The sequence below is a fragment of the Rattus rattus genome, chromosome 2, assembly GCF_011064425.1.
Source record: "Rattus rattus isolate New Zealand chromosome 2, Rrattus_CSIRO_v1, whole genome shotgun sequence".
In the NCBI taxonomy this organism is placed as follows: domain Eukaryota; kingdom Metazoa; phylum Chordata; class Mammalia; order Rodentia; family Muridae; genus Rattus; species Rattus rattus.
The window spans coordinates 39,696,899-39,713,694 of NC_046155.1; the positions used below are offsets into that span (position 1 = coordinate 39,696,899).

A 16,796-nucleotide genomic window follows, 5' to 3' on the forward strand; every position below is an offset into this window, starting at 1 on the left:
CCCACAGAGACAGAAAGTAGACTGGAGGTTGTGTACGGCTGGGGATTGGTATCCAAGTAGGCAGAAGCTACTAACAGGTGTGAGGTTTCTTGTCATGAGGAACATAACTTATAATTGTCTATGGAGATGGTTGTACAAGTGTATGAATGTTATAAAGATCACTGAACCGAAAACTTTAAATAGGTGAATTATGTGGTGGGTGAATATTTCCTCGAAGCTGTTTAGAAAACAAAGAAACAAACAAACGAAACCCCACAGAAGTACCTAAAACCATCATTTGGGCATTCAAACTGCCGTTTTCCAGAAACGCCCACCCGATTCACACAAACTCTTCAGCTCCCATGGCTTGGGAACTGTCCACAGTGGAAAAAAAAACGACTGGAAGAAACCCCCGAGTGCTCACACGTGCGAACAAAAGCAAAAGGCATCGCCGTGTACCTTCCACATCTGAGAGGACAATCAAGAGGTCAGTTTTCATCTCCACGGCCAGACGGGCAGCTAGGCTATCGTTGTCCTTAACGCTAATCACCTACAATGCACGGAGAGGAGTGAGTGAGTTAGCTATGAGGTCCAAAAAGAATCCCAGCAGCACCCAGCTAGGCTCTGGCAGGCAAACACCAACAACACAAGTCATGCAGACGAGAGCTCAGGCCCCGCCGCCTGCACAACCCAAAGGCTTCCTTCCCGACGTGCACGCTGAGCTCTCCAAGCCGTGCTCACAGCATCATCTAAGCCACGGGAGCGCCTCACCCTCGGAACAAAACTTCCTCATTTCAGAGGTGCCTCTGCGGCCGAGGCTCTGTATGGGTCTCTCAGCTTCTCAGCTCATGCCACACATCCAGGGTTAGTGCATGCATGCATCGCGCAGCATGTGGTAGTTAGTGTCTCCAGCATGCTCAACTCTTAGGAATACTTTACCCACATTTACCCCCTGAAGATCACTGTTGGGCTCGGCTGGGGGGACAACGGCGTCGTTGGTGTTGACAATGGGGACGATGTTCATCCGAAGCAGCTCGTGTAGTGTCCCGTTGAGATTTCTGCGCTTCTGCTCGTCGTGGAAATCCAGGTTGGTCACCAAAATCTAAAGAGATTAAACAGAAGACGCAGCCGGGGAGAAAAGTGGTGAGCTTCCTAGGAATGGCACAACAAAAAGACACTGAGTACGGATGGGGTGAGCCATGCTTTGGATTTCTAGAATGAAACTCTGGATACCGATCCAGTTCCTTGCTTTATTTCCCTTTTTAAAATTAAAACGTTTTGGGCTGGGGAGATGGCTCAGCGGTTAAGAGCACCCGACTACTCTTCCAGAGGTCCTGAGTTCAATTCCCAGCAACCACATGGTGGCTCACAACCATCTGTAAAGAGATCTGATGCCCTCTTCTGGTGTGTCTGAAGACAGCTACAGTGTATTTGTACATAATAAATGAATAAATCTTTAAAAAAAAATTAAAACGTTTAAGTTTTTGGCAGTGCTCAAACCTAGGGTCTGGGATATCTAGCCAGGTATGTTCCTGGTGAACTACAATGCTCACACGGCTTAGCCAATTGTCTGAGAGATCCTTGAAAGAATTACAGTTGTCTGCAAGATTTACTTAATGAGGCTAAAATATCATCTGCATAGGAAACTGGGAAAGTGATGCATCTACTTTAGAGGGACATCGGGGGATCCATGACCTGCCGTTATTTTAAGAACTATCTTCGTACTCTAGCATCTGACTGAGGTGCTGGCCATAGCAGGCACTTATGTGTAGGTGAATGAGTGAGTGAGTGCTTTGCCTGTCTGCAGGAGTGTATTAAGCAAACTGGAAGAGGGCTGGGCTGTCCCTCGTTTTGCTCCGATGCAGAGCACTGTAGGAGTTAAGAATACTATGTCTGGGGCTGGGGAAATGGCTCATTGGTTAAGAGCACTGACTGCTCTTCCTGAGGTCCTGAGTTCAAATCCCAGCAACCACATGGTGGCTCACAACCATCTGTAATGGGATCTGATGCCCTCTTCTGGTGTGTCTGAAGGCAGCTATAGTGCACTTATAATAAGTAAATAAATAAGTATAATAAAAAAAGAATGCTATGTCTGAGTATGTGGGAATAGAGCTGGTCTCCAGGATGGTAGAACGAAGGGTTGGACAGAACTAGAGGAAAGAATCAGAATAAGGCGTTCAAGGATGGGGAGCTGAGGTGGGAGCTGTCAATGGATCTGTTTTCATTCAAGTGTTAGGCTGAAGGTAACAGGAGACCAAAGTGAATGACAGCCAGAAACTGAAAGACAGCAAACTCTGAAGAAAACAGAATATGTTTTCTTGCAGTCCCTGACACAGGGAAGGTGGGAGGAAGGCGCTAAAGCAGGCAGCAGTTGAGGCTGCACCGGCGTCTGGTCAGCAGGCCTGGGAGCCCTGCGACAAAGAGGCAGAGTGGGAGTGCGACAGAAGGAAGGAATCTCTCACTCAGCATGTTTTCCTGAGTCCTTCTAAAACACAGATTTCCCGCCCCAACCCCAGCTACAACAGGAATGGAGAATGACCATGCCAATGGTGTGATGGAGTGTGGCTCACGCTTGTGAGGAAATGTGAATCCTTTCTAGAAAGCTTCAGTTCTGCAGGCACTAGGCGGGGTCAGAGCTGAAGTCGTTTCTTGCAAGCCTGTGTGAGGCTTGCAGAAATAAGCGTACAGATGCAGAAGGGGAGGGGAGGGGTGAGCAGGAGGTCTAAAGGTCCAGGGAACACCTGTCGCTACGACAGCTTCACAAACAAGGGCTGCTATGGCTCTGGCTGGGAAGGTAGGGATGGGTCCCCCCAGATGGGGAAGCTCGTGCTGGAGCAAAGGTAACTGGCTGGGAAGACAAGTCAGCCTCGTTTCTATGGAGGAAACACAAGCTGCTGTGCTTGGGTAAGTCTTTAACCCGGGGCCCACACGGGGAAGTCTCAAACTCACTGATAAGGGTCTTCTACACAGGATTCCTGGAGAAAATAAGGAACCATGGGAGAAGGAGCAAAGAGCACATGTGATAAGCCCTGTGAGGGAGAGGGGCTGGAGTGGAAGAGGCCCAGGGTCTGGAGATTCTCAGGAACAGGATGGACAGAGCTTTTACCTCAGTGTCAACACAAACAGTGGCAGTGACTTCTTTTTTTTTTTTTTTGGTTTTTTTTTTCAGAGCTGGGGACCGAACCCAGGGCCTTGCGCTTCCTAGGCAAGCGCTCTACCACTGAGCTAAATCCCCAACCCCGTGGCAGTGACTTCTAATGGAATGGTTGGTCGCTACCAATGAGGCAAAATGGAACCTGTCCAAAAGCATCAACACTGAGAAAAATAAATAAGTAAGACAGGACAAAAGTGAGGTGCCTGGATTGAAGGGTCCGCACCTCCTGGCAAACAACTGCACTGCAGAGAACGGAGAGTGGGTGGTGACCATGATGGATATGACATGTCTACTGTATTCACACTAATTTGGTGGGTCTCAGTCTTCCTAATGCTGCCGCCCTTTAATACAGCTCCTCAGCTGTGGCGACCCCCAACCACGAAATTATTTTCTTTGCTACTTTGTAACTTCACTACTGTTACAAATTGTGAGGTCCATGTGATCTGGAGATAGAGGTTAGGCAAGGGTGGGGGGGCCTCGACCCACTGCACTAACTGAAAACCACATCTGAGATTACAGTCGCAGGCCGCTGAGGGAAGAACTCCAGCTTTTTCTTTCAGCACACTTGAGAACACAGGAAGATGACAACCAGAAGAAGCAATAGGAAACGAAGACCCAAATCCTGAGTCATGCTGGGATGTAGCTGTGTGTGCTTTTAATCCCAGCACTTGGGAGGCAGAGGCAGGCAGATCTCTGTGAGTTTGAGGTCAGCCAGGCTTACATAGAGAAACCCTGTCTCCAAAAACAAAACAAGACAAACATTTAGGTAAAAGGAAATGGTGTAGAAAGAAGGCAGCAGCATTCGGAGGTGAGCACTCAACAGTGAGTCCCGGAGGACTGGAACCTCGGCAGCCTGTGCACCATGGAGCTCCAGTGCTGGGCAGACCGTTTACGTACATCACCAGGGCCCAATAAATACTGGGTGGATGTGAGGCAAGCCACCCACTAGCATTCCTTCTTTCTTGTCAACACTTAGCATGTATTTCCTATAATGGCAACCAGGTGCACAGAGAAGTGAGCTAGCGGAAGCCAAATGAAGCAACAGAATCGACGTCTAACTTGTTCAGCGTTGGCATTGATAGCAGTCTCTGGAGCAGCGATTCTCAACCTGTGGGTTGAGACACCCCACATGGGTCACTTATCAGATATCCTGAATATCTGGTATTTATATTATGATTCACAGCAGTAACAGAATTACAGATGTGATGTGGCAGTGAAGCAGTTTCATGGTTGGGGGCCACCACACCATGAGAAACTATATTTAAGGGTTGCAATATTAGGGAGGTTGAAAAATCACTGCCCTAAAAGTTATTGCCATAGTAACTCTTGGGTTTGAGGTATATTATGTACCATAAGCCATCTTAAATATGTCTCATATATTTCCTCCTTGGACCTTCCCTAAAACCTTCTGAAGGAGGCATCGATGTCACTTTGATTTTTCAGATGAGGGAACCCAGGCAGAGACTTAAAGACTGCATGCTGACTGGCTGCGGAGTCTTGCTTGTAAGCTTCTTAAGCAACGAGAACCACCCTCACCAGTCCCACATCCCCAGGAAGACCCAGTCTCTCACCTGGGCAGCACAGATGCTGTACTGTGTAAACATGGCCTCATACAAGGCCATCAGCCCACTCTGTCCAGCGGCTGCGCAGGCTCGGGCCTCTAAGACTGGAATTGCCTGCAATACACCAAATGGGTTAATGGTTGGGAAGGAGGGAAGACCTGAGGATTCTGAGGCAGGGTTGGGAAGGCGGCACTCACCATCTCCTTCAGATGGTTCTGTCCTGAGTGCAGGGCTTGCCGCACGCTCTGAGACAGAAGGATCTCGTGGCGCAGGCGCTGCTTGCCAAAGGCGACCGCTCCACTGGTCACCAGCATCATCTCTCGGCCCTGATTCTGCAGCACCGAGACCTAGCATGGAAAAAGGAAAACGCGCGAATCATGCACAGTACACACAGAGAATTAAATAAAACAGATCCTTTGGCAAAAGATGTATTGGCCATTTGGATCTTTCCAAAAAAGGGATGCCTTTACACTTCCACCATGGTTTAACGTCAATCCCAGACTGTCCCACTGTCCCAGCAGCAACCACTAAAAACCATGGAGTACGCATGTATGCGTCTGCAAAATCATTATCGCCCAAAACATTTGAATGGCATCCTTCGTATCAAATAGCCAGCACTCACATTTACACCCAGGCTGGTTTGTTTGGCTTGCCCTCCCTTTCACGGTTCCCCAGCCCTCATTTTTCTGGCTGTGTCCACATAAGGTAATGGCGGCTTCTGTGGTTGGGGTGCGTGTGTCAAGAATTTTCTTCAGGTTGTAAGCATAATGCCTGGGTCTTTTCCCATCGATGAAGTTGGCAACAATTGTTGATTATCACTGAGAGTCACTATTTTCATTAGGGTTTGTGATATGTTGATATTCTAAATCAGACCAAACCCCGGTGGTCAAACCCAGGGCTGAAGAGCTCTATCCCCAACTCCATCGATGGGTGCCTAACAGTGATATTATAAACTTGTGCATTAAACACATTTCATTTCCCTGGAGCAGTTGCCTGACTCATATTTGAAATTTTTCAGTCTAGAGCCATTGGGCAGCACTTGATGTTGCCTTCTAAATCCACCTAGAATAACCCGATGTCTCCAGTGAGACTGTGAGTAAGGCCCCAACCTAACTGCTCGAGCCTTTCTCTCAGGTTCACTGCAGCAGAAGGCAAGCAGGAGACTAGAGGTCTCTCTTTCTTCCAGGTTCTCTCAGCCATTTCATCAGGTTTCTCCTCTGGACAGAATCTTTCCTCTCCTTTGAGGCTGAAGCCCCGCTCTAGACCAAGGTCTGGACCCCCAGCTGCTGTGATGATCCACTTGGCTCCGACTCCCCTGATGGTCCCATCCATCACCGTTCCCAAGCTGCCTTCTCCTTGGCCCATCTGCTCTCACACACGTTATTAACAGGTTTGGCACGAACTCAGAGACTCTGTTTTAGTTTAGCGGAATTTCCTGCCTTGGCAATTACCTGCTCGACAATGGACGCCAGGCGCCCCAGTGCCAGGCCACACTCATCTCCTCTGGTCACCACGGCACTGCCGAGTTTCACTACAATTCTCTTGGCGTGCTTCAGCTCGCTTCGGTGGGCAAAGGGCTTGCCATGAGCACGACTGAGGGGTACCGTGATAAAGGGGATGTTGCTCCAGGAACGAACATGTCTAATAGCTGAAGGCTGAACGCGATCTGTAAGTCCCAAAGTCACAGGCAACAAACAACAAACAAACAAACAAAAAATTAAAATACAAAATACAACCAAAAAAACGAGAGAGACACAATATAACTTTACAATGAAAAGAATCATACACAACAGTAACCGGCTTGGCTACCTAAGACAGCTGAGCAATCATTGCACTATATCTCTAGCTCTTAAACAGAACTCCTTTGTTGTTTTGCTTTTGAGTCAGGGTCTCACTATGTAGCCCAGGCTAGACTCAAACTCACACTCTTCCTGCCTCAGTCTCCCAATGCTAAGATTGTACCATCCTGCCCGGCACACATTAATCTTAGAAAGACCATCTTTTACAACGGTACAAAATAGTCCTTTCCTTCTTTGTTATATAGCTACTCTTTCAAGTAACTATGTTTCAGGCTGGGGAAGACACTCTGGTTTTCTTTACCATGGGCTTGCAGTGTAGCACCTGGCCCAGAGATGTTCACTGAGGCACCACTCTGGACAGGGGAGCTGTAGCATCCTTTCTAGATCCACAGGTACACCGTCTCTTCCTCCAGTGACACCTCAGGGACTAAAACACTGGTGTCTTTTTCATTGGAGCTGCCTGCCTTCTCCAGGCTAATCAATATAGCCGCCCTACCTCAGTCTTTAGGGTATTATTCTAAATGACACGAGTACCTATGTCTTATATGAACGTTGTATACCTGATATTTCTCTTATGTCACCTGCTAGAGAGAAGGTTGGTGTAGGGACAGACTTATATCCTTGGGGGTCAGAGCCCTGAGCTCCGCCCAAGTATCGAGAGTCCCTTTGGCAGCTGTCAGGACCAGGTTTGCTGGCTCAATTTGTCTCTCCTATTTATTGCAGGGCCTTTCTCCTCTCAGGAGTATGGGTGTGACGGCCTGATAGGGTCCCTCAGGGGCACAGACGGAAATTAATATGTTAGTCCATATGGTGAAATGGCAGAAACCAATCAGGACCCAGCAGCTGGGCTAGCATGAAGGAGGCTTGTGATCCACACGGTCTCTATCAGCAGAGGAGGCTGGTCTGACTTAGAGCCAGGCAGTCAAGGTTCATTCTGCCCGCAACTCGGTCACAGCAGATTAGGGCTGATAAGGTTCAAACAGAGGTCACGACTATCAGCACGGTTTCAAGCAGATAAGAAATTAGTTCAGTAGGGGCATTCAAGGTAAGTCTCTAAGGATTGAGTGTTTAGGAGTTTCCTGTTGAACAAAACCATTTGATCTTCCCCACCCTGAATGATCCTTCCATTCTTTTTCTTGAGTTACAGTCTCATGTAGCCCAGGCTAGCCTCAAATTTACCAGGTCACCAGAGGTGGCTGTGAATTCCTGATCTTCCTGCTTACTACATCTTGAATATGAGTACACCACCATTCCTGGCTTCTTTTAAAATATATTTTATAGTTTATTTTACACTTTAAGGTTAGGACTGGACCTTAAATCCTGTCAGTAGTCATATGGTCCACACCTTGGTTGCCAGCAAACAGGGCTATGGAAGGTGGTGTACTCTTCAGGAGTAAGGTCTAAGAGAAGAAGGTAAGGTTACTGTTGGTGTGCTTTTGAAGGGCCTACTATGACCCTTGTCCCTCTTCTGCTCTCTGGCTGCCACTAGGTAAGCAGTCTTTTCTGGCCTGCACCTCTCAGTGAGGCACTGCCTTACCATGGGCCAAAGGGAAAAAATTCCTCACCCTGCCTACCACGGCAGTGCCCTGCACCAAAGTGACCACGCACCAAAGCTTCTGAAGCCACGAGCTCAGAGAATCCTGGCCTCATTTCAAGTTCATTTTTTTCTCAAGTTCTCTGCCACAGTGACAAAAAGCAGACCAGGACACAGATGGAAAAACCTTGATTAATTAGGAAAACCCAAAGCTTCTAGGTAGTTCTCCCTCCATTTCTAAAAAACATCCTTGCCCTCGGGGCACCAAAGAAAACCTGTTTCTCGAGAGGAAGTTCAAGAGGCAGCGAGAAGCACATGTGCACGCTCATATGGTGAGGGGTGTGCCTGAGGGGGCTGTCCGTGGAGGAAGTATGTATGCGCATGCCCGTGGTGAGGCGGGTGACAGGGCTGTCCAAATTCAGGGTGCCGTGGACTGTACACCAAAGCCCTTCACAGCTTTCCCCCTGAGTTTGAGGAGTTCAGTGATTAACTGGGCTGCCGCAGAGGCTTCAAGAAGGGACCTTCTTACTTTGTCTCTCTCCCTGGCCTTTCACTGTTTTTCTCTGAATACCTGGTGAGGTGGTTTGAATGGGAAAGCCCCCCGTAGGCTGCCATATCTGAATAGTTGGCCTCCAGAGGGTCCTGGGACCTTCGGGAGAACTTTGGGAGGCGCAGAAGTCACTGGAGGTGGACTTTGAAGGATTAGAGCCCCCCCAACCCCGTCCACCCTCTCTGCTTCCTGTGTGTGGAATAAAATGAAATACAACAGATACAACAGCTTCCTGCTGCTTTCCCCACTAGCATGGACCCGAGACTTCTAGAAACATAAGCCAAAATAGACCCTGCTTTCCTAAAAGTTGCTTTGGTCCTGGTATTTTATCACTGGGCCGGGTGATGTGCGTCAGCAACCTTAGTACTTGGGTTACAGAAAGAGGATTGTGAGTTCAAGGCCAGCCTGGGCCACACAGCAAGCTTGAGACTAGCCTGGGCTAACCAGTGAGATCCCTCCTGTCAGTAAATAAATAAATACTTACTCCACTGTGGAACTTCTCATACTAGTCACATGCACCGTGTGACCAATCCTGTATAGATTTCCTCAGGCATATTGTCATAGCAATGAGAAATACGCTACCAATCGTCATCGTGATTTTACAGACTTCTTAAGGTTGAGACTGGGGAACTGTACTTGAGCTATTATCCCTGTTTGATACCTAAGGAAGCCCAGGCCAGGAAAGAACAGTAATTTACCAACATTACTAGACTGCAAAAGATGACCACAGCACTTTGCGGCTTTTCCCATCAACAGGTGGGAAGCCTGCTTGAGGGCGGGAGACCACCTGGAACCCAGATGAGCTAGCAACCCCAGAGGAAGCCCTGACCACAGCGATCCAAGTTAGGGTCCACAACAGACATATAATCCAGGCCCAAACACCAACCCAAGAACAGCACCCTTGATGGATAGTTGTTTTTAGTCACTAAGTTATGTCCTTTGTGAGCATAGTTTTCAAATTCATGGAGCTGGCTCTGAACCTCCAGTTTCCCATGTATATATGCTTTTGTATATGAAGGGGAACAGAGACTTTCTGACAATGATAAGAAGATGATAAGATTTAGATTTGGTATAAACTGAGGAGATGACCAGCTCAAGATTCCAGTCTTTCTATAAATGATGCCAGAACACTTAGTATTACTGGACAATGGCGGCAGAGGCCTTTAGTCCCAGCACTTAGGAGGCAGAGGCAGGTAGATCTCTAAGTTGAGGCCAGCCTGGTCTACAAAAAGAGATCCAGGACAGTCAGGGCTACACAGAGAAACTCTGCCACCAAAAACAAAACAAATAAATAAACAAACAAAATCAATCAAATAAAAGAATACCTTGTATCTATTCATAAGCTAAAAAGAGGAACTCTGACCTAAATCTCATATTTGTGCAAAAAATGAACTTAAAAAGTCTTGGAAGTGTGCAGTGCTTGAATTATAAGCATTCGCACACAGCCTTGCCCAGAGTTTTGCATGGGTGCTGAGGATTTGAACTCAGGTCCTCAGGTTTTCAATACAACTAAAAAAAGAATGGGAATCTTTTATCTTGGCTCTAAAGTAAAATTCATAAAAAGAAAAACCAGTAAGTCTGACCCCATCAAAATAAAAATCTTTCCTCTGTGAGAGACCCTATTAAAAAAATAAAAGGACGCATCAATAAACCGAGAGAAAGGTTGGCAAACCATCTCCTTACCAAGGATGAGTACCTAGAAGACATGAAGAATTCTCCAAGTTCTACAGGAGAAAATAAAATGTTCCAATCAAAAATGAGGGTCTAGAAGATGTCTCAGTGAGTAAGAGCACTCACTTGTACTGAAAACCCGAGGGTCTGGGTTCAAATCCCCAGCACCCATGCAAAAATCTGAACAAGGCTGTGTGCCAATCTCAGCACTGCACACTTCCAAGACTTTGCTTGCCAGCTAGCCTGTCCTAAAGGGTTAGCTTCTGTTTCGGTGAGAGACCGTGTCTCAAGACAATAAGGCGGAAAGTGACATTTGGTGTCCTCTTGTCTTTTGCATTTTGTGCATGCACACATGCAAAACACACACGCATGCATGCATGCATGCATGCACTCAGGCATGCACTCACGCACTCATGATGCAGATAAACATTTCACCAAAGAGAGTATTCAGCTGGCAAACAAGCTCTTCAACATCATTACTCATTGGTGACAAGCAAGTTAAAGTTACCATGCACGTCATATCATATACTGAAATGGTTAAAATTAGAGTCACTGGATATGGTGGTAAAGATGCCGAGAAGTGGATGAGTTCCCTCCACTGCTGAGGGGAGGGTAAAAGGCTTTAGTTACACTAAAAAAATGACTGGGCAAGTCCTACTAAACCATATGTGTAAGGCTGGAGAGATAGCTCAACGGTTAAGGATACTTACTGCCCTTTCAGAGGACCCAGGTTCAATATCCATATCAGTCATCTCACAACTGCCTGTACCCCCTGTTTCTTCATGCACATAGTTCACAACTCATACAGGCACACATGCATACAGATAAATAAAAGTTAAAAAAAAAACCTTAATAAAAAAAAAAAACAACTAAACATGATCCCGGTGAAACTGTCATATGGTCCAACAACTGCAAATCTGGCACTTATCTCAGAAAAATGAAAACTAAGTTCATGTAAAACTCCTTGTGTATGAATGTCCAAAGTGGCTTCATTCATATCCTCTATGCAGGCTCGAGAGGTCAAAGCCCAGATGTCCTTATTGAGACTGGTTATTCTGGCTGTGGCACATCTGTACCACTTTACAATGCTTCACTCACCCCATTAACTAAAACTCAGATCAGGGGCTGGGGAATCATGCTGAATTAAGAGAGAGAGAGAGATAGAGAGAGAGAGAGAGAGAGAGAGAGAGAACACACAGCAACTCGAAAAATCTGTCATACATCAGATGAGTCCATTTACACAGCATTCTTCAAATGGAAAACAAAATTAAACATAAGAGGAGATTAGAGGTGGCCCAGGGTTAGGGATGAGGGAGAGGAGACAGTGATAACAAAGAAACAAACACAAAGGTCTAGTGGTATCTTCTCTGTATTAATGCTAGTACTCTGCTGGAAACATTGTTTGAAACTGGAGTGAAGGATAAGAAATCTCTCAGTATCATAAGTGTAACAACTCAAAATTAAAATTAAATACTTAATTGCAGCAGAAAGAAAGAAAGAAAGAAAGAAAGAAAGAAAGAAAGAAAGAAAGAAAGAAAGAAAGAAAGAAAGTCAAACTAACTTGTACATATTTTGGGAGGAATGATCAGCAGGCAGCTTCCTACATACTTCTGCCAAACTACACCCCCATCCCCCCACCCCACCCCCACTCCCCACCTCCCATCAGCGGTACATACGAGATCTGGGCAGAGCTATGGACTGGACCCACGGTAGCAGACGTTGGCTGAAGGCCTGGAGGCCAGAGCGTTGCACATGTCTCAACATGTTGAGATGTGGTCACAAATCCAAACACCTGTGGGAAGCTTTTATTAATGAGGGGAAATCATGAAAAAAAAAAAACCTCACTAACTTATTATATGCCCCTCCACTTCTCTTAGAGCAAAACTGAGACCTTCTTGGTTTAAACTTTGCTAAATTAGAAATTATTTTCCTCAGTGTTATAGGAGTAGAAAAGGTATTTAAGAACTGCTTTTTACTTTTTACACCAAACAGTAATTAGATGCAATGAATATTTTGAATGATAAAATATTTTTAAGATACAATGTTGATGGGCTGGGGAGGTGGTTCAGAGGTTAAGAGCACTGGCTAATCTTCCCGAAGTCCTGAGTTCAATTCCCAGCAACCACATGATGGCTCACAACCATCTATAATGAGATCCAGTGCCCTCTTCTGGCTTGCAGGTGTACATGCAGGAAAAAATTGTATATATAATAAATATAAAAAAAATACAATGTTTATATATTGGTATTAAATCTTTGTTATAATGACCTGTTCTGCTAAGACTGGTGGATATAGTCCAAATCCTTTGTGCATATGTGTTGGTAGTCAGGGGTAACTGCAAATGTGGAGGTCAGAGGTCAGTTCAGGTGTCTTACTCTATCTCTGTCCACTGTAGTTTTTGGGATCAAGTCTCTCACTGAATCTGGAGCTTGCAGTCGGTTGGACGGTTTGAGCTTTACCTGCTTGTTTCCTTCCCCCAGCTCTGGGATCACAGAGGCAAAGCACCATGCAAGATTTTACATGAGGGCTAGGAGATCTGAACTTAGGTCTTCACGCTTTCACAGCAAGTACCTTACCCACTGAACTATTCCCCAAATCTCTTTTTCAGTGTGCCTCAAAAAATTAGCATTTAGCTCCGCAGCAAAGAAAAAACAAGAAATGGAATATACCATTCTGCAATTGTCCTGCACAAAATCACAGAAATGGAGAGAGGAGAAAGGGACAGGATAGCTCTGTAATAGAACATGGCAGTAAGTAGATAACTGAACCTGGTGAGTGATGGCTTTGCTGGCTTCAGTTTCTGCAAAACACTGAAGTATGTTGCGGGGCCTATGGTCTAAGTTCAACACTTCAGTAATGGCCACTGTACAATTACTTACACACATCCTGCAAAATACCTATACAAAGCTAATAGTGACATAATTCTAGTTGTGCCCCCTTTGTATCACCTTCCCAAGCAACTCTAGTCTTCAAAGTTGGACCTAATCCTCTGGGTGAGCTGGTTCATGTGTTACTGTTGCTCTCCCAGATAGGCTCTAAGCTCCCCTTTGGAGTATGGTACACAGGATGGGGACCCACACAACTTTAGACTGGATAGATTTAGGGGTTGGCTCTCTCCTTGCCAAGGGAACTCAATCTCCTCACCTGTAAATGAGGGATAATAACAGTTAATATGGCCTGAGATCACTGTGGAAGTTACACATGGCAACACATGTGCACAGATAAAGCTAAGGTCTGCCTCTCTCCTCTGTCTTTTAAAAGGTACTGACATGTGTTAACCTTTCCACTTATTTCCTTCCGGACACAGGTCACAGGAGCCACTGAGGGACAGCTGTGACTGGTGGCATTTGCCTGTAATCCTAGCATTCAGGGGAGGAGGAGGAGGCAAAAGGATCAGAAGCTCAAGGCTGTTCTCAGAACACAGCCAGTTCTAGGCCAGCCTGAGCTACATAAGACCCTGTCTCAAAAAAAAGGTTCTGATCTAATCGCATGCACATTTCTAGACTGTTTACCCCTCTCTTGTCTAAGCACAGAAAGCCTTGAATGTTTGAGATCCATTGAGGTATGAGGTCTTCCATTGTGCCACTTGTCTCTGGCCCAGGGAGGCAAGATCTTATATTGCAAAGGGACTGTTCAACCTGACGGTTTATTGTGCAAAAACCAGACCTGTGATGTAAAAGCCCAAAAGATATATATGTGGATCTGTGATCGAGAGAGAAGTTCTTATATTTTGAACTCAGAACAGCTTTCAAGCGACTATACACATGTACACTGAGAGCTCTTATCTCACTTAAAGAAGTGAACTTCAGTCTCCACAAACTACCCAGAAAACCACATGCTGAGTTCATGGTTCACTACTTAACAAAAAGACAAAAGCCCAAAGATAAACGTTGCTGCTTCAGAGGGTGGGGGAATAATGATGGGGTAAGAATCTGAGTGCACCCTTACTGTGCCAGGAGATATTTATCACACACGGGGCTCGGGCTCCAGGAGTAACTCTGGCTGCAGGGAGGATCACCTATGCAAAGGCTCCATATGTCAGGTCTCGAGCCACAGAGAACTGCAGACTCAGGCCCTGGGGGTGCGCCCGCGGCTGGTCACACACCAGGTGGATGACTACTCCCAGCACAGCACTGGAAGCCGGTTGCAGACATGGGTGGGAAGAGGCTGCAGGGTCCTCCAGCCTCCGCCTGGTCGCAAACTCAAATGATCACCAAAGATCCCTGGGCCTCCTATGCCCTGTACCGGGAGCTGTGCATGAGCATCTCAGAGCACCAGGCGCCCCGCGCCGCCGCCGGCTCCCGTGTCCACGCCCCTCCGGACCCGCGGCTGCGCCCGCATCTCCCCGGTTCCGTGCGCGTACCCTTGCCCAGTGCTGCCCCGCACCTACCTGCTGGCCGCCGACCCCAGCCCTGGCCCGCTCTCCGCGGCGGCCGCCCTCTCCTCCGCCTTTTCTTCCGTCTACGTCCCGGCTCTCCGGAGTTGCGTCAGCTGCGTTACACTGAACCCCCGTAGCGCCGCTGACGTTGGGCGATGGGTCCGACCCGCGCTACGCCACGCTAACGGCGCAGGCGCTTCTGAGAATCGCGCCCACGCTCCACGTGGCGGCCCCCTCCCATCCCCAGGCTCCCCGCCCGCAGAGTATAGGGGCGGGGCTCCGAGCACCCAGAAAGGAGCCGCCCCAGACAGCTTCCCAGAGAGGTAGAGAAGAGCACAGGTTCTCAGTTGCTGATGGATGTCATAAAGCGTGTTTGACAGTTGATCGTCTATATGTCAGACTCACCTTAGAAATAGATTGAATCAACTAAGACCATCCCCCCTCAAAAAAAACAAAACCAAAAACTGGCTATTGAAAAAAAAATTGGCACCATGATAAAACAAGTTGGCACCCAGTCAACTGAAAATAGCACCCCAAGTGTTTTCAGCAAAGACGGTGATAAGAATTACTGCATTTTAAAACGGTGTCTAATCTCTGATTATTAATAATCACTGATTATTCCGAACCTGAATGTATAACGAGCACAGACCATCTCCTTCCGGACTGGCGATGTTCTCCCATATCCCCATTGCTCGTCGTAGGCCATTGTCTAGAGAAGGTCAGCTGTGGTTTGGAAGTTAATGCTTTGTGCTTTGTAGTTCTGACAACCAACGCTGCTGAGCCTACTCGTTCATTTTCTCATTCACTAAAGGGAACTTACGCTACTTCTCAGTCCACGATGCAGGGGTATGGGGGGGGTGGCTAAAAGGAGAGATTCACCCTCATGGATGACGGATTGGCAGGAGAGAGAATCTGACTGGGAGCCTACTACGCGAAGGGTATTCTGTGCTAGGCTAAAGATTTTGAATCTTACGGGGCCACCAAGTCAGTAAATCCAAACTTTTAAAGCCCTGGAATGATATGATCAGGTTTTTGTGTCAGAAATTAGCAGAGGCGTAGAAACTGGGAGGTCGGTTAGCCTACTGCAAAGCTCCACGTAAGAAATGATAAGCGAACAAAAGGCTCCAACAGGGGGCGTGGGAGCAAAAAGGAAGGAGCGCTCAGCACTTTTTGCTAGGGTGAATGCCAGGAACAGGAGTTCTTTGAAATGAGATGGTGCTGCAGTATGAGATCCAGGAAGTAGATGAGAGGACCTGTGGTGCTTTTCGTAGAGCGTGTTGACGCCAGGACGAGTTAAATTTTGAGCACCTTGAGGGTGGGAAGGCGGGGCATTCAAGAGAAACAAAACAGCAGGAGCTGATTAGATCTGGTACCTGGGGGTGGGGGTGGGGGTTGGTATATATAACTAGACTAAGGGACTGGGATGTAATTAGACTGAGGGACGGAGCTCTCAAAATCAGAAGGCAATTCTGGCTTTTCAGTTCACACATAACCTTATTGTAATTGCTTGTCGACCTTCCCTCCTAGGAAGCTAGCCTCTGGAGAGCAGGAAAGTATATTCCTAGAATATGAGATACTTCGTAACTATTTGAGGAGTGAGTAAATATGATTTCTTTAGTTTTTAAAAACTTTTAGGTTTCTTAAAAAGTTCATTGGAATTGATCATTGGTGCTGAAAAAATAAAAGAAATTGGGCTGTTAACAACATCCGTGTTAAGCTGGTCTTCCTTGAAGGCATTGTCCTCAACTCTAGCATAGATAGCCAGCCTGGGCTTCATACATAGTGAGTTCTAGGTCAGCCTGGGCTCTGCAACAACATACTATCTAACAATGTCTCAAAGAATCAAGCATGAAACTCCTTAACATTCTGTTTTTATTTTTTAGTTATAGTTTTCTTACTGTTTTACCCCTAATATTCTACTTTGCCAGTAGAGAAAAAGGAGTGCATTAGATGAGTGGGGATAAGGGAAGACCCAGTTCTAGACACATAGCCTGTCTTCTATGAAAACCAAGGAATTTAGCCATGGTATCTTTCTCACACACACAACAAATGTTCTTCTTGTTGACTGGGGCTGGGGGCGAGGGGATGTTAACTTGTCCTAGCAAATGGGAACAAGGCTGAACAGGGCCAGGAAGTCATGCAGGAAGTAGGACATTTAGAGTACAGTCT

The 16,796-nt window shown here is 46.7% G+C and overlaps 1 protein-coding gene across 2 annotated transcripts in view; it reads right to left on the reverse strand.

The window, feature by feature from the left end:
• The window catches only part of Aldh18a1 (aldehyde dehydrogenase 18 family member A1), a 33,662-nt gene extending 18,872 nt beyond the window's left edge, over window positions 1-14,790 (reverse strand). Inside the window, exons 1-7 of one of the 2 annotated variants that reach the window (XM_032891938.1) lie at window positions 14,640-14,790; window positions 11,926-12,041; window positions 6,147-6,361; window positions 4,893-5,042; window positions 4,705-4,809; window positions 929-1,081; window positions 439-529 (exon numbers count right to left, since the gene is read on the reverse strand). In XM_032891938.1, coding sequence (XP_032747829.1) covers window positions 439-529; window positions 929-1,081; window positions 4,705-4,809; window positions 4,893-5,042; window positions 6,147-6,361; window positions 11,926-12,013 — 802 coding nt within the window. In that variant the 5' untranslated portion in view covers window positions 12,014-12,041; window positions 14,640-14,790. Of the gene's footprint in view, window positions 1-438; window positions 530-922; window positions 1,082-4,704; window positions 4,810-4,892; window positions 5,043-6,146; window positions 6,362-11,925; window positions 12,042-14,639 lie in introns of both variants that reach the window. The other variant, XM_032891937.1, reaches the window with a different exon arrangement.
• Window positions 14,791-16,796: the final 2,006 nt, after the last annotated feature.